General features: G+C 41.1%; 1 protein-coding gene across 1 annotated transcript in view; it reads right to left on the bottom strand.

Moving 5' to 3' along the window:
- The window catches only part of Prss12 (serine protease 12), a 60,444-nt gene extending 40,989 nt beyond the window's left edge, over positions 1 to 19,455 (bottom strand). The window contains exons 1-2 of the mRNA XM_034500689.2: positions 18,673 to 19,455; positions 2,640 to 2,790 (exon numbers count right to left, since the gene is read on the bottom strand). Of these exons, the coding sequence (XP_034356580.1) occupies positions 2,640 to 2,790; positions 18,673 to 19,150 (629 nt within the window). The 5' untranslated portion in view covers positions 19,151 to 19,455. The remainder of the gene's footprint in view (positions 1 to 2,639; positions 2,791 to 18,672) is intronic.
- Between the last annotated feature and the right edge of the window lie 3,449 nt (positions 19,456 to 22,904).

Raw genomic sequence — 22,904 nt, 5'->3', positions numbered from 1 at the left:
ACTCATCAATGAAACTTCTCTTTACAGCAGATGAAGACAATTACAGAAATCCACAGCTGGAAGGAAGCATGCAACAACTGACTGTGGGGTACCTGACCTCACCGATAGATACATCTACAGCACGACTCCTATACCTAAGGCTTGGGGGAACATCACTGAAGACAGGGCAGAAAGATTTTAAGAGGCAGAGGACCAGGATGTCTGCTATGAGATTATGTTTTCTAGGTAGAGACTCTATAGCCAAGAAATCTCAGTAATACGGATGCCTGAATAAGACCAGCACAATGATAACATCAGTGGTCATGCCAATATGAATGAGAGAAATCTTAGAAGGCTCTATACCTAGAAGACGAGCTACCGGCAATTAATGGCTACTGAGAAAAGACGATCCAGTCTTCACCAGAGACAAAGCCACATGATCTCAAGGAGTCAGTCCTAAATACATACACATGGGCAGCACTAAATGGACTCAGCAGGTTACAGTTTGTATATACATGTGTGTACATATGTTTATATGTAACAATAATAATTTAAAAGAGGTTGGGAACTTGAGAGGGAGTCTGGGGGCACAGGAGGTGGACTAGCGAAAGGAGGTGTGGAAAGGATGTAAATAGTGTACCCATGTATTAAAGTCTTAAAAACTTAAAATTTTTAATTAATAAAAAGTCAATAATAATGCCAGGCAATGGTGGTGCACACCTTTAATCCCAGCTATTGGGAGGCAGAGGCAGGTGGATCTCTGAGTTCAACGCCAGCCTGCTCTACAGAGTGAGTTCCAGGACAGCCAGAGCTACACAGAGAAACTTTGTCTTGGGGGAAAACAACAACATGCCATTGGCTTAGTCTTTAAAATGCTGTTTTGGGTAAAGGCATAGATTTCATCATGGTCAAGGTGAAAATCACTTAGCACATCATGAACATAAGTAACTGACAAGTCAGTAAATACAGATTATACAAATTAGAGTGCTTGGCAAATACAGAATCCAAAGATATCTCTAAATAAAATGAAGAAGGTCTGGGTAGAGAAATTGCACCAGAAACATCTCACCACCAAATGCTCAGCTTACTTTTAATGCTCAACATCTTTTAAACTAACACTCCCTGGTTAGACTGACCTTGACAGCTTATGTATCTTGTATAGTAGTTACTACGTAACTCACTGATGTACATTAGAAAACATGTTAACAGGGAGATAACTGTTAGGAAGAGCTAATTTGTAACAACTCCAAGGTAGGAGGGCGGCAGGCTTGGAGAAGACTGCAGGTGTTTATGCAGCTATGCTGTTCTGTCTCCAACAGCAACCTTTGGAAACATTAATAACACTGGCCTTGAAACTGAAACCTAGACAAACAATAAAAAATGATCTTCATATTTCACAATTTGTGATGGTTTTGTTAAAAAGAACCGACTAGCCCTATATCTGACCCACCTAAAGAAAGCGATTATAGCAGCCAACTGAACTGCTAGGGATTAAAGTCAAAGCCACTGTTTCTTATGCTGGTTTGTTTCCCACACGTGAGCTACAAACCAGATGTTAGATCCAGTTCCACAGAGAAAGTGAAGCTGTCACTTCTATGTTCAACTTTAGTCTTGCCATTGTGGGATAAAACAAACAAATAAACAAAGCAGAGCCAGTCTATGACTGTGACTCCTGGTGACGAGTGAGTCGGTAACTCGTCACCTGTGATGATACCTATGCAGATACTAGCTCCAAGCTAATCGAACCATTGTGACTCATTTCCAACTTCAGGACCTGGAAGAATGAAAGAAGCAAATAAAGGACACTAATTCAGAAGATGGGACACTCTCTAGTGGGTCCGTTCGAGAAGTCTGAGCAATGAAAACAGAAGAGACTGTGTCATAGGTTCTGAAAGACTTCAGGGACACAATGTCCGGCTACACTAAATTATCTTGGACTAAATCTTCCTGTGGACCAACCATCAGTACAAGACACTGTGTAAGTGATGACAAACACTTGAATATGATGAGGAATTAGGCTAACTATGATAATGATAATTTAATGTGAAATATTAACTTTTAAAATATCTCATGTAATCCCAGGTAAACTTTTAGCCGTATTAACCAATGTTAGAAAAACATAATATTACTGAATAATCACAAGCCTGAGAGGACTGTGGATGTTGTTTTTCCCCCTGATGTTCTCATTAGATGCTTCATTCCATTCCCTATATGGGAATTACCTCCTTTGTACATGAATAAACATCCTTTGTTCTCAGAACGTAACAACAAACAAAGGAAGTGATCTTCTAAAGTTTAGATAATCTTTGGGAAAGTTAGATTTAAAGTAAGCTAACAATTACTGTGTCATCCAATGACTTAGCATTTGTCAAAACAAATGCTGTAGACAATAGCAGCCATTACCTGTGAGTAACATAAAGGCTACTAATGAAAGCAGTACAGCCCTTTGTTCAGACACAGGCAAGTTAGACCTACAGAATCTGTATGTACTCTTCAGTGAGCTTACAGACCAGTACCAGGATCAAAAATAGCCTTTTCTATTGGTTTAAGGAAATGTACAATTTAAACATACAACACTCTCTTTGGTGTATGGAAGTAACCACCAAAAAAAAAAAAAAAATTAAAAAAATAAAATAAATCAAAAGCAGTACAAAACAAACCTGAGCCCCAGCTGCCTGCAGATGACTTCTGCGTCTGCATTGTCCCATTGGTCATCACAGATGGTCCCCCACTGGCCAGCGTGGTACAGCTCCACTCGACCTTCATGCCCACTGCTCCCACCAACAAGGCGAATGACAGGCAACACCGGGCCTGTGTGATACAAAGTTAAAGGCAGCTTCAAGCCATGATTTTGTACTTTTTAGTTATAGTGCACATATTCCATTTTCTTCCATTCTCAGAAAATACTATTGATTAAGCTACACCAGTGGCATGCACATACAAATGCATATCTATTAGATATTATGAGAATCTTGAGCAATAAAAATACTCCAAATTGAGTTATATTTAGAGAGGGAGCTACTTCAAGGAAATAACCTTAATTCATTTTTTTAAACTCCAGAACCCAGAAAGGACACAGGAACAACTTCCAATCATTTAAGACATAGTTAATTTTCATCAGATTATGATGAAGTCATTAATTTTGTATTTAAATTAATTAACATTGAACATAAATTGAACAACTTCAATGTGTAATTATTAGCCATAGTTCTCATGTCTATAACATATTGGTTTTCAACATGAAATTACTTTTACATTGGTAGAAATCAATGCAAAGTTCAATCTATTTCATTGTAGTATGATAGTGACCATTGTAGATTAAACCTCCAATTCACTTGGGTGCAGCTCAGTTTATACTCATGTCCTGTGTTAAGGACCCCCACAAGTGGCCACATTCTCACAGTCTTGGTGCCTTGTAAATCTCTAAAACCCTTTGTCACCATTCCTGGCCCATACAGTTGGCCATGGATACATGCCTCTGTGACCCCCCTCTCCCCCCTCAAAATCTCACATTGATTTCCACCTCAGAATTCTTATTTTTGTGGTCCCTCATGCTTGAAAGGAATATGTCTTTTATACTTGCAGGCATCCCCCTGGTTTTCATATGACCTGTCTCTCTCCACTAGGTTGTCAACTATCAACATCCCTTCCCCTAAGAAGACTTGTCTGACTGAGCCAAAATCAGTATCCTAACTAGTTCTAGGTGCAAGCTGTAATCTTAGCTCTCTAGAGGTAGAAGTAGGAGGATTGTCACAAGCTGAAGGCCAGCATGCTCTAGATAGTTGGTTCTAGACCATCCAGTGCATGAAAGACTGTCTCAAAGTAACAAAAATAAAAACAAATAAATAAAACATAAAATGATAGTCTGAGGCTTGCCTGCTCTACTGACTAATTTTGCCATTTGGAGACTTGTGTAATGGTGCAATGGGTTTCCCAGGATGCCCTAGGAAAAAGTTTTTGAAAGCAAAAGAATTAAATGCCAGAAAGTTCAGGAGGCTGAAGGTTTGGCCCCAGTTGGGAAGAGTGAAGGATCAAATAGCTCAATCCTTGGTACCTGGATGCAAACTCCATCAACTGAAGATAACCTTAGAGTTTGCATTAAGCCTAAGGTCAACAGTTAGATGCATCCTTGAGGCAGCTGACTACTGTTGATTGCTGTAGGTCTGAAAACTCTTGAAGCCCCAGCATACTATTTAACCTCCACAGACACATCTCTCTGACAGAGCAGTTAATCCTTAAGAGGTTTTGAACATGCAAAGCCAGGTCTGCCTGTAGATCCTGAAATTCTGACAGCATAGAAAGGAAAGAATTTTATGACAGGTATAGGTCAACAGAGAAGAGCTAAATGGGAGTGAAAATATCACAAGCAAATCTATTTCCTTGTATACTATGTAAAAATTAATAAGTAAATATAGAAACAATAAGACTGAGAAGGACAAAAGATGAAATTTATAGGGATAATAAAAGAAAAGAGAAAATATAGACAACATCAAGATGTAATGGGCATCTCATGCTCCGGAGAAAGGATCTCAGCTATCAGACTGCACCTGAACCATTCCCTACCACCAGCTCTTCCACACAAGCCACAGCAATCCCTCTAAATTGGCCCTTAGGGTGTCTTGTGATGAGTGGTTTGGGTTGGGTTGGGATGGGTTGGGTTGGGTTGGGTTGGGTTGGGTTGGGTTGGGTTGGGTTGGGATGGGTTTGGTTTTTAATCATCCTCTCCACTTTCCCCAGGACCTACACTCAAACATTGCCATGGACCAGCAGCTAGCATTCCAGGTCCTATAGAATATCTGATCATGATGTTATCACCAAAGAAAATGCAGAAAGTATGTTGTATATTCATTAGCTTCAGGTTACCTATTAAATCTGAAGGTTGCATATTCAAATATGTTGTTCGCATTCAGAGATTTACATTTGCATACTTATACCATATTACCTTATATCTAGTATGTAAGTTGGAACAAGCCTTTCTTTACTCAAGCCAACAACCAACATAAGAGAATATGCTATCTACAACCCAAAGAAAACTGCTAATATTACGATTACACTCCATTCCAATGGCGTAAGTGGGAAATGTTTCTTATAGGCTATGTGTTTGAACCCTTGGTCCACAGTTCCTGCAGATGTTAAAGAAGGTAGCAGAGCCTCACTGGAGGAAGTGGGTTACTGGATACGAGACTTAGAGCTTTATAGATCCACCCTACTTCCTGTTTGCCATCCTTTTCCAGAGTGTGAATGCTGAGTGACCAGCTAGCTACTTGCTCTGACAGTTATGCCTTCCTTGCCTATGCCATCTCTCTCATGCCAGGATGCACCATGTCTTTCAGAAACCGTGAGCCAAAATAAGCCATTCCTCCCTTAAGTCTCACTTGTCAGGACATTTGTCACAGTAATGAGAAAGCAACTAAGACATTTATACATTGGGAAAGTACTCTGTCCCAATTGCAGTATTTTTTGGTATCAAGATGATCTTGTACTTTCCATGGTTTCTTATTGCCAAAATAAGTGTTTCATGTGCAACATGATGTAAAGTGCATAATATTTTTGTAACCGAGTTATATAAAAAATATAAGATTAGATATTATTGGAAAACCAAACAGCATTCAGAGTTATGCATTTGTTTTCAACAGTATTTAATTATATTGTTGAATATCATTCAGACTTATTTCTGTATTTAAACGCTTAAGGCAATGATTTAACTAAGACACATTTATCATCTAGAACCATATTTAAAACACAATAAAGTTAGAACAAGATTTTTTTTTTTTTGGATGGGAAAAGCTACACAAGATAGCAGCTGCCACCTTTTTGGGGTCACGCCCCACCCGCCAGATGTCTATTTCACAAAACACTATGTTTTTAAATCTCCTTGACAACAAACTTCATTCCAATAAATGGGAATATGGCCCAGTCCAGATAATGAGGGTTGGTTTGTTATTTTGTTTCCTCTGAAAATCCAAAGGCAGATGTTAGTTTTATCAAATGGAAGAAAAAAAAATCTATCAAAGTGTTTGGGTCTTTATAAATGGAAGACACTAATAAAGATGGGTTTGTAAGGGGAAATGAAAGGACTAGAACACACATACACACATCACACATTTGAATATGTATAGATCAAGAAAATCAAAACATCAAATCAGAAACCTTTAAAAATTTTTACATTTTAAATATTTATTTTGTGTGCATAACATTTTGCCTACAAACATTAATGTGTTTTACCATGTTAACCAGTTAAGTGTTGGGGATTTTTAAAGTACAATCCATCTGCACCTTTGATATGTTTATTAATGAGTTAAAGTGGATCCCATCTGCATGCTATTATTTTATGAATGAGTTTCAAGATCTTGTTGACACAGATTTTAAAATTCTAACATAGAATGGTGGAGTTGGAAAAAAATCTTCAAATATTTTAAGCTTCTCTTTAAGTTTCTCTCTTTTCACATTGGTTGGCAGAGCATAGAAGACACTTGCAGCTCAGAGTGATGTTTCCTGAAGGCCAGACTCCAAACTCAGCCTCACTTGGCCAGGTGACAGAATTCTTGCACAAAAACATCTGGATTTCTATTTTATATCTGCAAATTGCCCATTTTCTTTTTGGTCATGTCTTAGATAACAAAACCTATTACAAGTAGATATTCAAGCCTGATGGTAGAGGCTTCTGAGGGCTGAGGAGATGACAGAGCCACCAGAGCACTTGATGCTATTACCAAGGACTGGGTTTCAGTTCCTAGTACTCAGTAGTGAACAGCAATTTGGTTAATAACATCGTTAATAACATACTAATATCTATAACTGAATTCATGCTACAGCAGCCATCAACCAAACAATAAACAGCATTACAAATTGTCTTCACAGCCAGAAAGTTGGGATGCTCTGCTTTTATTAAGAAGCTCTTGTGCTTAAAGGGGCGGGACACTAAAGGATGATAAAGTCAGAAATATTGGTTTCTCTGGCTTGCATTTGCTGGGTGATAGTGTATATTCTTTCTTTGATCAAAACAGGATGTGGCCACTGGTAGATTGTCCATGCTTCAGTGGCTAGTGCCACATCTGTGTGCACTTGGAAGTGCTAACAGACTTTAGTGTAGTACACACACACACACACACACACACACACACTCACACATACACACACATACACACACACTCACACATACACACACATACTCACACATACACACACACATATACAGATACACACATACATGCATACACATACACACACATATTCACACATATTCACACATACACACACATACTCACACACACACATACACACATACACACACACACACACATACTCACACATACACACACATACACACATACTCACACATACACACATACACACACACACACACACACACATACTCACACATACACACACATACACACATACTCACACATACACACACACATACACACACATACTCACACATACACATACACACACATACTCACACATACACACACCAGTTAAGAGTACAGAACACCTGGTAGTGTTTATCATCACTTGTATGGCGACAAACATCCTTAACTTCAGTTCCAGGAGATCCAACACCCTCTTCTGGCCCCACATCCATCAGACACCATATGTGGTACACATATATACAGACATGCAGGTAAAACTCACATAAAAACAAAATAAAAATAAATAAATCTTGAAAAAAGGTGGGGAGTAATTTAAAAAAGACACTCAAAGTTGATCTCTGTCTTCCAGATGTGTAGACACAGGCAGATGCACACATACACACATATACATCACGGGAAGAGCAAGAGAGAAGGGAAGACAGGAGAGAAAGGAAGAGGTTATATAGATGACCTTTAATTTTTAAGTAGTAAAATTAAAAAGAAAAGATAAGTCCTATTAAAAAATTCTTAGATAATTTGCACACCCACCATATATGTACACCAAATACAAAGTTAAAGAAATATGTCTGAGGGGTTTGAATACTTCAAGATTATTTTAAATCACAAAGTCTACAGGTAGATATAATCTTATGCATACCACAAACACCAGCAGTTTGGTTTTTTTTTTTTTTTATTTAAAGTTTCAAACAATTTGTTCCAATCAAATAATCCATTTATCCATTTCAAATGTTATTTGAAATTTCGCTTAAATTGATACATTGTATTAATTACTACCACCACCAAATTACTCATGTCAACAGAGATAGAAGAATGTTATAATAACAAAAATTACAACTATACTTAATCATACAAACAAACCACATCAAGACTTAATGCCTACCCAGGAGAAATAGTCTTCCTCAGGGAAAAGAATATCAATTGGTTTAGGACCAAATGTTCTGCTCTGAAAACCTACATACAAGTAACGTACAGACTGAGCAGGTTTTATTTAATTAATTAGGAATATTTATGTTTATACATATATGTATGTAACAACAATTAGTGAAGAAAGAAGCCACTCGTGAAAGAGAGCAAGGTGGGGTATAGAAGAGGGTTTGGAGGGAGGAAAGGGAAGGGAGAAATGACTTAATTATATTATACTTTGGGAAAACAAGAGAAATAATGTAAAGAATCATGCCTAACCATGCTGTTTACAAGAAACGATATGCTTGTCACCTAAATAACAGGGACATTTAGAGATGAGATGCAGAAAGCCTCAAGTAGCGTTCAAAGGCAGTGGGAGGGAACAGTTTCCAAGCAAGATTCTACTGCACCATACCTTCTCAGACATGAAACACTCGCCGAGAGACTGGAGTCACTTTACTCTATCTGTGATGTGACAAGAGATGAGGAGTGCGTGTCCAATTTTCTTTTAACAAATTCACACACACACTGGTAATTCTGAGAAGCCAATTTGCATGTCACCCACAAATGAGCTTTCTGTCATTTAGCAGTTTATTCTTCCTGTATTTATTATCCTAGGATGCTTAAAGTGGTTGCGACCGTAAAAACTATACTAATTTCCTTATTTTGTGGATGGGAGAAGCTGTATCCAACACCACTGAGAAGTTTCTGTGTCGTGATGAATTATCCCCTGAACTACTACTATTACCTAGCACTGACTCCTGGCCTCCAAACCTAGGCCAAGACCCTACAAGAATCCCCCTTTAAGACGTTGGATGTTTGCACATGCGCTGTAGCATGCCAGTGATCACCATTCTAGTCAGGCAGATGTATAGACAGCCTCAGACTTTCTGTCCACTGAGAATCGAGACCAATGGCTTGGTCAGGATCCTCCAGCAGGGGTGACTTTGTCCTAATGGCTGTATGGATTTTCAGTAGGGCTATAGAAACGATGTATATACGTGTACGCACACATTTGTACAAATTGTAGGTACACAATTATAAACGAGAAAGAGCAACAAGCTTAGCACGATATAAGAAAGGTTAAAAAGCAGCCCAATCATAAAGTTTAAAGCCGGGATGACTAAGTGCTCCAGCCTTACGTGACGACAGTATCATTTTCCATATAAACTTGCAAACTACATTTTTTTCCTTAACAAATACTTTTTAATTGCCACAGCTCTGTGTTATCAAAAATGGTTTGTCCTTTCCCCTCACACAGCCCTCCACTTTGCTACTCCTGAAATGTCTCTTAGACTGGCAGCTAATTTCTGGACCATATTTCAATAGACCTGAACCTATACTGCCTTCAAATCACACAAGGGAAAAATTAGCTTAATATTATTTTCTAAATACTTGCGTTTTGAAATTCCACTACTCTGATCATTAAATTTTTAAATTTCAAGCAGAGGTCTGAGGACAACTATGTCAGCCATTATAAATGTATACAGCAGACCAGTCATGAATGTGTAAAACTGTATCCACATGGCTGGGTACCAAAACCAAATAAAGACCCATTACACAATAATGCTTAACAGTCTTCCTTCTTAATTTTTGGCAGAAATATTTAACTTACTGTCATTCAAGATTCTATTCCTCTTTTGTGTAGATATATGTTCAGCTTTATAAAGAAAAGTGAACACAAAAGATTCCTGGGTTCATGTTACAGAAATAGGCCCCATGGAGAGCTTTTGTTAGATGTAGAATTCCACATGTTCCTCCTCAAACGCAGAACCTAGTAGCCAACACTGTGTACACATGCAAACAAAAGCACATTTAGACATAGCATGTCATGTCAACAAGACAGCAAAAAAAAATCCCAGTGTAGGGGAATGAGCAAGGACTGAGTGCAGGTAACAGGCATGAGTGGGGCAATCAAGTACAAAGCTAGTTGTTTTTCTAGCTTGTACTTCAGTTTGTTTGTTTGTTTGTTTGTTTGTTTGTTTGTTTTTAGTGATGGGTAAGTTCATAGAAACATACTCCATAGTGAAGGTGTAAAACCCAGTGTGAAGTGCCATTGTTTCAGACTGCTCATTCTAAGTACATGAAGTTCACTGAATTGTTACAGAATTCTTACTTGCAAGGTTTTTTTTTAGTAATGAAGTTTGTAAAATTTAAAATAAAAATACCAAATCTAAATAAATAAATAAATAAATAAATAAATAAATAAAAAGAGTTCCCAATAGATGGCATGGAAGAGGTATCTTTACCTATTTCATCACTCTCCATCCAGTAGAGAATGGCTGGTATTATTAAAATCCCCCTGATGAAGTTCATTTTTTTTTTCCACCTGTAAGGCTGTTTTTGAACTGTGCATCCCCAATAGATGTTCAAGTGCTAATTCACAGCGTCTTTGTAGGTGGTCAAGTAAGACAAGGTCATGATAGTAGGCCTTAGAGTGACTGTGCTACTTCCTGAAGGGGAAATGCAGACAGAAAGACACCCACATAAGGCCTCACCATGTGAGTCCTGGAGTCATACAAGCACGAGCTTGGAGAAGTTCGCAGTCAACCAGCAACAAGACCTTCCCTTGTGCCACCAAAGGCTACTTGGTCCATCAGACACTTTGGGTTTTTGTTTTTTGTTTTTTGGTTTTTGGTTTTTTTTGTTTGTTTGTTTGTTTTGTTTTTGTTTTTGTTTTTTGACACAGGGTTTCTCTGTATAGCCCTGGCTGTCCTGGAACTCATTCTGTATACCAGGCTGGCCTCGAACTCAGAAATCCACCTGCCTCTGCCTGCCAAGTGCTGGGATTAAAGGTGTGTGCCACCACCGCCCAGCCCCAGCCGACACTTTGATCTGAGCAATTCTGTTTCAGATCTTTCAACTTGAAGAACTTACAGATTTGCAAGTAGAGAGTGGCAGCCAGCCTCTCTGGCAGCACCCTAGACTCTCTTCCTGGGAGACTGGTTGGAGATTTATCAGTTAGTGTTCCGTTCATCCATCAGTCAGTGCTGTGCGACCCTTGCTTGTGGGTAAATGGTTTGGTGACACAAAATTTGTGAATTTTTCTTCTAGGGCTAAATTAATGTCAGTATAAGTTAGAGCTTGACCACAGTTAAATTACCCTCTTTCATAAGACATCACGGAAACATCTTAAACTAAGGAATAGTTTATGAGATTTATAAATTTCCAGTAAGTGTAACATCGATGAGTAGAGTTGGTTTTTCACCCCTGAACTCACGTGTTTTCCCACAATGAACTAGACCAACTCCTATTTTTACTGTCTAAAGGTAGCTGCATGAATAATAAATGAATAATTACTATGAATTATAGATGGGAACTAATGGAAACTGTGAGTTAAGCTGGATGTTAGTTCAGGGAAATGCCCTGACATGAAAAGATGATCTGACTTCACTTTTACCTGGGATGATGTGATGTAAATTTACTGTTCCACAATGTTAAAACAGACTTAAGTCACAGCTGGGGATACTAATAGCTAAGACCAGCATAAGTTGAAAAGAAAATATCCACGTTAAATTAGCATTCTTTACAGCACTTGAAAAAGTTAATGACCATCCTCCAATTCAGTTGTTTTCAGATAATGTCATTTTTCATTATTTACAATGAAGACAAATGCTATATGTAATATACTTCCCAGTGTTACATTTGGTACAGGATATAGCAGTATATTTAATGCAATGTCATAAACATCTTAACATCTCCAAAGTGTAATGGAGTCTCTCTTTTTCCTTTGAGTAGTTGTTATGCTGAAATTTCTATGCCTTAAGAATATTCTTGTCAAGGATATGGACAGTAGCTTGGTATTGCTGGCAGGCATCCCTCTTATTCCACTATAATAATAGAAACAACTAAAATCAATTGCTCTATATACCCATGAAGGTCAATAATAGATGAAAAAAGGCTGGTGTGGTTAACATGACATTTTTTGTACTTAACCAAACTCTGTTTCAAAAGTATATTATGATTATTGCATATTATAAATATTATATTTCCTAGTACTTCCAAAAGCTCAAGGGGTATGTTTTTATTATTATTATTTTTTGCTGATTATTCTCTTTTTTGTTATTGTTTTGTTTTTGTTTTTTGAGACAGCGTTTCTCTGTATAGCCCTGGAGGTCCTGGAACTCACTCTGTAGACCAGGCTGGCCTCAAACTCAGAAATCTGCCTGTCTCTGCCTCCCAACTGCTGGGATTAAAGGCATGTGCCACCACTGCCTGGCTTGATTATTCTCTCTTAAAATGAGTGTGTATCATGGTAACCAATTAAGCCAATTGGCTTAGCTTCTCATTTGTTTTATTTGGGAAAGAAAGGGATTTACCAAACAAAGCCGACTGATCTGTTTGGTTCCGGTCTTTTATTTCTTCCAGGTTTCCTTGACTTACGGAAATGAATGATATTTATACCTCTGTAGGAGGAGAAAGCATTTTGGCTTTGTTTTAAGATTCTTTTCACAGGCAATAGTACATATCAAATGGGTGTTAGGAAAATTAAAAGTTAAATAAAATCTCTAAGGTAGCAGCCAGATTGACTTACATGACTAAAGTCCTACTAGGAAATATATCAAATCTGGTATTGCTAATAAACCTTCTTAAACACCTGCCACACAGAATGAAGATGCAGGATTAAAGGGCATACAGGAGGGGGCCCTACCACTTTGTTTTTCTCTTTTTGAGACATCATCTCGTAGCCCTTGCTAGCCTGGAACTCACTATGCAGCCTTTGCTGTCCTTGAACTCATAGTTAATGTTCCTACATTAGACTCCTGAGTACAGAGATTATAGGCATGAACCACTATACCTGACTCAGTTAACTTTTTAATTGACTTTCACTTCAAACAGCATGTGGCCTTCCAAAAGGAATGCCTATAAACAACAGTATTTAGCCCATATGTTCAGCATATCTATTTTAACTTAGAGACTTGGGGTGACTTTGGCTTACTTAGGAGCAGATTAGCAAGAGATGATAAAAGGCTGGATCTGGGACTCCATTATGGTTTGATATGTTTAAGTGTTGCCCTAAAGCCAACGAAGGTTTGGCCACCAGCCTATGAGTGTATTCAGAGATAATAGGGCCCTTTATCAGAGGAAGGCAGGTAATTGTGGGTATGCACTTGAAGGGGGAATCAGTACCCCAGTCCTTTACTCATTCTCTGTTTCCTGACTGGGAAGTCATGAGTAGCTATGCTTGTCAGCATTCCACCATGATGCTCTCTACCTCAGAAGAGCCCTCAGAACAATGGAGCCAAACGGACCATGGACTGCAACTTGAGAAAACAGAAGTCTAGGTAAACCTTTCCTCTTCTCACATTGATTAACTCAGGCGTTTGAGACAAGAAATTGATGACCAGATCACTTTATCATTTATCCTACCTGGGTTACTCATCAACCCTTTTCCACCTGAGGCTAATTCACTGCTTGCCGCAAAGGGGGGAATTCTCAGGACAGAGCCAATCAAGTTGCCTCCTTCTGCTTTGACAACTTGAAACTGTGAAAAATGATTACCACTCAGAGTCATCAGGAAGCACGGTCTCATTGCAAAGGATCAGTGAAAGGAAGCAGTCAGCTGCCTGTGGAGATATGAGAGAGGCTTCCCACTCAGGATGGATATTCTGGTAAACTGTGCTGTTTATCACCACACAGTGGCTGGAGAAATACCAATGATGCTGTTCTATAATACCACACAGGAAACTGACGTTGGTACACCTCACACCTGCTCTGAGGCTATGCTAGCAAGGTAAAGTCACAGGATGGCTGACATCATTGTTCTTCACTACATATTCTTTCAAGGCCCTAATGCTTTCCCATAGGTTTCTTTGTTTGTTGTGGTGTTTTTTGTTGTTATTTTTGTTTTGTTTTGGTTTTTGTTTTGTTTGTTTTGGACTTTTGAAAGTCACCTAAGCAGCATCTGCTCACTTCCACGGGCCCTTAGAAAGGCAGCTTGTAATTCCTGACCTGGATGTGGGAGTTAGGTCCCTGAGGCTAGAGCCGAGCATTTTGACAAGTCTCTAGGTGAATGGTGAACTTTTAGAATTTTTTCACATTTATTTATTTAAAAGTGGGGCTATGATGGTTTGAATAAGAATGTCTTCTGTGGGATGCTATATTTGAATGCTTAGTGACCAGAGAGTGGCACTACATGAAAAAATTCAAAGGATCAAAAGGTGTGGCCTTGATGGTGGAACTGTGTCACTGGGGGTGGGCTTTGAGGTTCCAAAAGCCCATGCCAAGCTCAGGATGGATGGAGAGATAGATAGATAGATAGATAGATAGATAGATAGATAGATAGATAGGATATAGATTCCAGCAACAGGGCTGCTCTAGCAAGGAATCACATCCAAAGACCTTCTAGGTCTATTCAATCTGGCTGGAATGCAGATACACCTTTAGTACACACCTTTAATCCCAAACAATGAAGGTAAAGTTAGTTTGTAGAAGGAAGCAGCCTGTTTGGAAGTGATGTTTAATTAAGGGGCTGACAAAGTGATGAATCAGAAAAAGATTTCACAGAATAAATCAGCGATAGGAAACGCCCAGCTCTCATGAGGGCAAGGGAAGAGAGGTGACTTAAGAGCAGCGCAGGGAGAGAGATGAGTTGAGTCCGTTCAGTCAGTGCAGTTTGTACAGTGAAGTTGAGTTTGTTCCTGAGTTCCATTCAGTTTGTGAGGTTCCTGCAGTGTCGCTCAGCAGGGGCAGTTGAAGCCAGAGAATAAGAAGAAACCAGAAGATTAGAATATATTGCCAAAGTTAATATTAGGCCAAGCAGAGCAATTCAGGCAGAAGTGGAGAAAAGCCAGATTGAATCAGTCAGCTTAGAGAGGCATTGGGCCAGAACAGCTGAGTTGAACCAGCCAGCCAAAGTTTAGAAAGAGCTAGAAAGGATGTGTTTATTCAGAATATGACGATTACATCTGGCAAATAAGACATACTTTTACAAATATGCATATCTGTTGTCTGTCTACTGATCAGGATGTAGAATTCTCCATCCACCATGTCTGCATGCATACCTCCACATTCCCCACCACGATGATATGAGCTAACCTCTGAAACTGTAAGCAAGCCCACAATTGAATGCTCTCTTTTAGAAGAATTGCTTTGGTCCAGGTGTTCCTTCACAGCAATAGAACAGTGACTAAGACAGGGGCATACGCCATGGTTTACACACAGAGGTCAGAAGAAAACTTGAAGAAGTCAGTTTTCTCCTTATATCCTCTGAGTCCCAGGGATCAAATTCAGGTAATCAAATTTCATGGCAGATGGTTTTACCTGGTGGACCCTCATGCCAGTCCTCTTTGGGTAGAGTTTAATGTTCCGTATGAAAACTGACTCCCTGGACTGACTCAGGTATCCCAGTTTTGTTTTGTTTTGTTTTGTTTTTTTTAAAGATGTTTTATTACTACTACTACATAAGTTTCTTAGAGCCATAGCTAAAGAATTATATTTCCTGCTCTGATACATGAGTTAACGAACTGTCCACACCCTGCTCACCTGAGAAGTCCACCCCATTCTTTCAGCATCAGGGAGGAGGACTCTATTTTCTCACTTCTCTGTGTGGGACCTGAAACTCTACTCTGATCTCAGTTTAAGTTTTAGAAGAGGTATCACATTTCTATATATTATTCTTTTCTTTTGCTCCAGATTTCTGTAAAGAAAAAAAAAAAAGCCGTACCTTTAAAACATAAGAGACTGGTAATAATACGCATTGTGCTCAAGCTAAACATAATTCCTCTTCCGCCTTTCTGTCCCTCCAGCTAGCCCACAAGCTAACAAGGGAGTGTTGCGACAGAGCACAGATATTTCTACATTGCATACAAATAGAGCAACAGAGGGAAACGAGCTGTGAAGTGAAAATGTACACATTTGTGCACACATCTTATCCTATTTCCTTCTGCTCCCCTGGCAATTTCCAACAGAAACGTGTAGGGGCTCCTTTATAAGGACATCTATAAAAAAAAATAAAGCAAACATAAAATTCTTAGTCCAGTATCCAGCATAAAGTGGGTGTTGAGTGAGTCCTCCCTGTGATAACTATACAAGGTCATTCTGAATACATGCCCAGAGCTTGTATTTTAATTAATTTGCTCAAAAACTCATTTTTTTTTTTCTGGGGCTGGAGAGATGCCTCAGCAGCTAAAAGTGCTGACTGTGTAATCATGATAACCGTGATTTGGATCCCAGCACCCACATAACAAGTGGGGCACCCTGCCCATGTCTGTAAGAGCAGCTCCAAGTAGGGCAGAGATAAGAGGAAGTCTCAAGGAAAGGCCCCACCTCAAAGGAATAGGTAGAGAATAAGGTCACCCAGTTGCTTTCTCTGCCCAGTATGAATAGGATCACAAACTCATGTTTGAGCACGTGCATGCACACACACACACACACACACACACACACACAAACTTAGAGACACAGCATCAATATGCTCAAATAAACAAAGAAGTCTTTTTAAGAAATACCCTGCTTTTCTGTATAGGAAGAAACCCAAAGCTCTAACAGTCAATCATTGACAGTTCTGAACAGCAGCAATGTTTTCTAAAGAACAATTCAATGTTCTTTCATTAGCATACAGTGTTCTAGCCTAAACCCCTAGCTGGAGTGTGTGGGAATAAGAAAACTGTAAGATTCAGAGTGTGTGCACTATCTCAGAAGCACGGAGAATAGCTAGCCAGACCTGCACGAGTGAATGACAGAGCTCACGGCTCTGTCTATCAAGGCTTGGTCCTGTAAGAGCGATTCAGGTACTACAAAGGCAGTCTCTTTGTTTGTTGCTCATCTTGTGTAGCTTCTTCTGTTCCCTAAACACAACCACATTTGAGATTTTGGCTGCTGAAAACTAACTGTGAACCTAAAGGCATTGAAAAACATCAATTTCTCTTCGAAGAGGGGGTGGTAGGGAACTCAAAGACAAACTAGTCTCTTAACAGGAATATAAAACTGATGGTTGTGCTTTTGGAAAGAGAACCAGATCACCATAATGTATTAACTTTGAATTGCTTTTTACTGTGTTTTGAGGGGGAAACAGTCTGTTGTTCCTCACACATTAATTCCCTGATAATTCTTTATCGTATCTATTGATAAAACTAAGAACAATAATAAAAGGCTGCCAATGATTGCTAGACATAAGATTTTTTTTTTATTAGAAATGATCTTAGAGTCAGTGAGGTAGCACCGGAGCTCTTTGCTTGACATCATCTCCATTTTTTTTTTTATAGCCACATTGGCATTCTGTCCGTGAGACATGAGTACAGCGATGATGTCATTCTCCAGGATGAAGAATAATTGATCGTAACCTTCGTATCACTTTCCTTTAACTTGAAGCACTAACTGAATGGAAGGCAGAGATAAATAAACCGTCTGTGAGAAACAAATGACATTGTGAAAGGTTACTGCCAACGGCCGGAAGGATACACTTCAGGAAATCTGTAAAACTCCTGTCATACAGGGTCATTGAAAACAGCCGAAGTTTTGGTGTATCAAGAGACAGTCAAATATTTTGTTTTCTGTTGCCTGAGAAAAGCTAAAACGTTAATATAAAATACAAACCCCAGCAATTCAGAGTAAAGCAATATGAGGGGCAGATTATTATTTGCATTCAAGTTATAAATGTGATGCTTTGGCTGCCACAAACTTAAGATGCCCTGGTAACTTTCTCTGCTGAAGTCGACTCTGAATTCCGATTTTCCATAAATGCCATGCATAGCGTAAGCACTGGTTTTGCTGAAGAGTTCAGTTCACTTGACTCTGGCTGCCTCCTAGGTTACTAAGGCGGTCCTTGTTCTGCCCCCTCCTTTCCTTTGTTCTTCACTCGCTGGTGGTATTTACCATACGGCGCCCCAGAACATAACTGTCTTTGTATTTTGGTCTGAGAGTTTTGTCATGCTTTAAAGTCAACAATGGCAGCGAGACAAACATTTCATAGCACTTTTCCAAATCCGGGTCTGTAGAGGTAAGAAAGTTTGTGCTGGGATTCATCTTACCTTTAATACTTCCCTTTCCCAAACTATTGGGCAGCGAATGTCTGTTACCTTTCCTCTTTTGTATACAGAGTGCCCCATTAAGGCTAGCTGATATACACAGACAACAGACACCCACCATCGTGCACAAATCCTGCCAGTGGGACCCGCGCGCGCACACGCGCGAGCGCGCACACACACTCACGTTGACTGGACAGACCTTCTCTAGGCACTAGAGTTGAGCACCCTCTGCAGCTACTGTCCCAGTGACAACCGTCACACGATGCATGCTTTCCTGACTGACACTTACTGTACAAATGAATGCACTTTACTAGTTATGCTTCTCCCCAGCCCAAGCCACAATGCAAGCCCTCAACCCCTTGTCTCCAGGTACACAGGTACAGTCCTGGAGCCAGACTGCCTCTGTGCCAGTCCCCAACTGTCACCTCTGCCCGGATGCCACTCACCTTGACCACAATCGCAGTAGCCCCAGTCCACTTTGCCCTGGGCATTCCGATAGAAGCACCAAGGTCTACCCGCGCCATCCGGGCTCCGGCAGAAGTTGTGTGATTGCCCTCGCAGCTCAGCCCAACTGGCCGGGGGCGACCGCTCCAGGAAGGGCGGCACCTCGTCCCAGTGTAGACACGGGACGCCGAGGTTGGTGGCATTGTCCCACGGCTCTCCTGCCCCGCAGCGGCGTGAAATCGTCGGGGGCGTGTGCCGGGTGCTGAGGACCTGCGGGCGCTGGGCAGCGGGGGCCCGCGGCAGGAGCGGGAAGCGCGGGGTCCTGGGTGGCCTCCGGGAGCTGGGAAGGTAGTGCGCGTGTTGGGAGCGCGGTGGGGACGGATGCGGACGGTGCAGGGGCGAGCGCGAGACGGGATCAGCGCGGGCCACTACCGACAGTGTCCCTAAAATCACAGCCAGCACGCAGCGGGCGAGCGCCATGGCTGCAGCGCCGAGTGTGGTCCATGCTGGGCTTCGGGTCCCCGCGGAGGGGGCGGGGCCGGCAGAGTCCCAGAGCCCCCTCCCACGCTCGCGCCGCCGCCCTGCTGTCCCGGCCTCGGGGGCGGCTGGAGGATCACACCGGGACCCAAAGGGTCAGCCCGGCGAAGCAAAGGCTGGAGCTCCAGGAGCTCTGTCGCCTGGAGCCCGACCTCCACCCCACCCTCGGCTGTCAGCCGGAGGAGCGGGCTCTCGGTGCCAAAGCGGGGGAAGGTCTAGGCTGCCGGTGCCAACAGGCACACACCACACCACAGCCCTGTCTGGCGGCTCCCGCCTGGCACCCGTCCCTCCCGTTCTCGGTCGTTCTGTCTGTGTTTTGCAATCTCTGGAGAAATGTGGATGGAATTAGATGCACCTCTCTGCCTTGGCAATTCACAGGATTGAAGTTAAGAAAGCCCACTAGGAGTGTTAAAACCACTTTGCTGAGCTGAGTCCTTTTAAAAAGGACTCGCTGGGCTTGAGATTCCAAGCTTCACATCGTGTCCCGATGAACGTTAAAGGAAATTAAATGCCCGAGCAGATCCAGCAAAAGGAGCCTGAGCCTTTCTCCTTCCTGCCTCCCACTTCCCACCAGATGCCCTGGACACCAGTTGTTAGGTTTTAATAAGAATTCATCCTGATCTCCAGCCTCCACAGAAGCTGTGTCCCTGAGGCACCTGCCTCCTGCCCGCAGGGCCAGGACTTGAATTAAGCCTCTTGATTTGCTGCCCCAGCCAAGCCTAAGCTTCATCAAGCTAGCTTCAATAAAAGTGGACTCTACCTGTGGGAGATTTTATTAGTTTCTCTGATGGTTCAGTACACCCCTTCCAATATCCCCCTGTGCCACCCCCAAGCCTCTTGGTTTAGGACTTTAAGAATTAGCTGGGGTTGAATGCTTAGGGTTGCCAATTGCTTTTGGCCATGCCACTAAGTTAAAGAAGAAACAGGAATCGGGATAAAGATGACAAGCTTGCTTCAGGAATGATGATGTTTCAGCGATGAAGAGACTCGGTTCCCTAATGTGGTGCAATCCAAAGAAAACTTGAACAAAATTTAAATGGCCATTGTTAAAACCTAGGTTTCAATCAGAAACTGGGAGGGATGCCCACACCTGGCTTTAAATAATCCAACTTCGTTTAATATTTTATGAATCATTTAATTGTATAAAATAACTATCAGGAGCCCAAGAATGAATGCATTTGTCAATTTTTAAAAGATTTATTTATTTATTTATTTATTTATTTAATGTATGTGAGTACACTGTCTCTTCAAACACACAAAAGTTGACATAATATCCTATTACAGATGGCTGTGAGACACCATGTGGATGCTGGGAATTGAACTCAGGACCTCTGGAAGAGCAGTCAGTGCTCTTAACCACTGGGCCATCTCTCTAGCCCCATTTGTCAAATCTTTATTCAAAGTTTTAAATTCAAGATGGTTTATTTAATATTCTGATTTCTTCACTAATGTTTTTCTGGCCCCAAAAGCATAGTTAAAACTGTACTTATGGAAGAGAGAAAAATAATACGCATCTGGGGTTGGCCACTTCCTGTTATTGTGGCAGGAGCTGACAGTGCCTGTCAATCACATCTGACATAGTAGAAAACAGTTGTAATCCAGATCAGGCTTTTTCTTTTCCAGGTCTCTTATCCAGCTTGGGCAATAGGTGATGGCACAGGGAGAGGTTATCTTGGCCTTCAGACTGGATTTCTTGGACCACAGTCTTCTTTTCTTCCTCCATTTTACAACCATGGATGCCACACGTTCTAAAACAACTATACAATCAACCTTCACACATCTCATATGCACCTTGCAGATAGGGGAATAATGAGAAAGAAGTAGGCTAACCTGTGAGGAGACTGCTCAATGAACAAAGTGCTTAAGCCACTCCCACAAGCCCAAGGATGTGGGTTTGCATCCCCATGTGACAGGGTAGTGCCCATCTGAAATCCATAGGCCGATGAGTGGTGGAGATAGGGAAATCACTGGAAACTCCTGGGCCAGCTAGCCTGGGGTAAGCAGGGGAAAACAAGAGACCATGTCTCAAACAAAGTGGAAGGACCCCCAGTCTCCTCTTCGGCCTCCATTTTATAGGCATGGATGCCACACTTCCTAAAAATCTAGGCTGTCCTTTGACTTCCACACATAGACTATGATATACACGTGTGCATGTGTGCACATGCACACACACACCATACTACAAGCATACAAACACACACACCACATCACAAACACACATGCACACTATATACCATACACCACATTCATACACACACATGTGCAGCATACACATATATACCACATGCAGGCACACACATGTATACAGACATCACATACACACACAGGTAGACATACATCACACTCCACATGCATACGCATGCATACACACATGCAGGCACACAGATGAATACACACAGACACACACACACACACACACACACACACACACACATCATGCATATAGAGATAATGAGTTAAGAAGATTGGTGGAACTGAGCTTCAGAGAACGAAGTCTTGGACATCAGGCCTGTCTTCCAGTTTCCTGTCCCAAAGAGGAACTAAAGCTTTTCCATGGCCTCCTTACATTTATAACCAGATGCACAGAGTGGAATCACCCATAGGAAAAAAAAACCCACATCTGGATTTCATGGCTTCGGTTCTTAAATATACCTTTCTGAAAAAGTAAAAGGGCATTTGTGTAACTGGAGCATGGACTGAGGGCCTCAGCTTGGGTTCTGCCTTCTGTGTTATAGGCAGAGTCTGATTTAACAAAGGTCTTTGTGCATCATTCTCTCCCTGGCTGATGCCCTCCCTCCCTCTTTTGTACACACACACACACACACACACACACACACACACACACAAAACTGGGATTTTCAAATCCCAAACAAATTCCTGAAATGCATCCTAGTCCTGCATCTCTCTCAGGTCAGACCCTACCAGCGTCTCCAGGAGATTCTTGTTACCCTCTGTCTCAGGTAGTAAACTGGAGAGGAGAGTGGGGGGAGGCAATCCTATCAGAACCTTTTTCTTAGCAGCAACAAAGGAAGCCTTCTCGCAGGTACTCTGCACCACAGCAATCACAGCAGCCCCTAGAATCTTCCTTTGTCACTCTCAGTCCCATCAAGTAAACACATTGATTCGGGGCCAAAGAGTTCAATTGCTTAGTTTCGAAGGCTACTGTGATTGAGAACCAGAATCCTAATAGAACCGTAGGGAACTGAAGAAAAGAATCTCTGCTACCGCAGGGAGGGTGGGCAGTGTCAGGGGCCACCGAGAGCACCCACATCCACGTCTCTCCGGTTCCGAGGTAACCGATCTGTAAACATTTATAAATCATTTTACTTCAAGTTTTGCTAAGCTGGCTTTGTATAGTTTGACTTGGAAACACAACCAATAAGTATATTATTTTTACAGAGTTACAAAAGTGAATTCGTAAAATAACTTCTGAGTAAGGGCCATTTCAGATTTAAATAGAGCCTGGATTTTAAAAAGCTAACAGCTTTCAAACAGATGGTGCAAACGTGGTGTTTACTTTTACAGTCCCAAGTGCAGAAAAGCGTATTAGAAAACCAGTGGGTATTACTCATCCATACAAAAAAAAAAAGAGGAAAAATCAATATCAGGGCCTGCCTTGGGGCTCTGGGAGATTTGAAACTGAACGGCAGGGGAGTGAAAATACAATTACATGACAAGGTAATGTGTGATTAAAAAC

Source organism: Arvicanthis niloticus, chromosome 4 (genome assembly GCF_011762505.2).
Source record: "Arvicanthis niloticus isolate mArvNil1 chromosome 4, mArvNil1.pat.X, whole genome shotgun sequence".
In the NCBI taxonomy this organism is placed as follows: Eukaryota; Metazoa; Chordata; class Mammalia; order Rodentia; family Muridae; genus Arvicanthis; species Arvicanthis niloticus.
The sequence above is the reverse complement of the archived record's forward strand: the minus strand, read 5'-3'. Positions and strand labels throughout refer to the sequence as shown.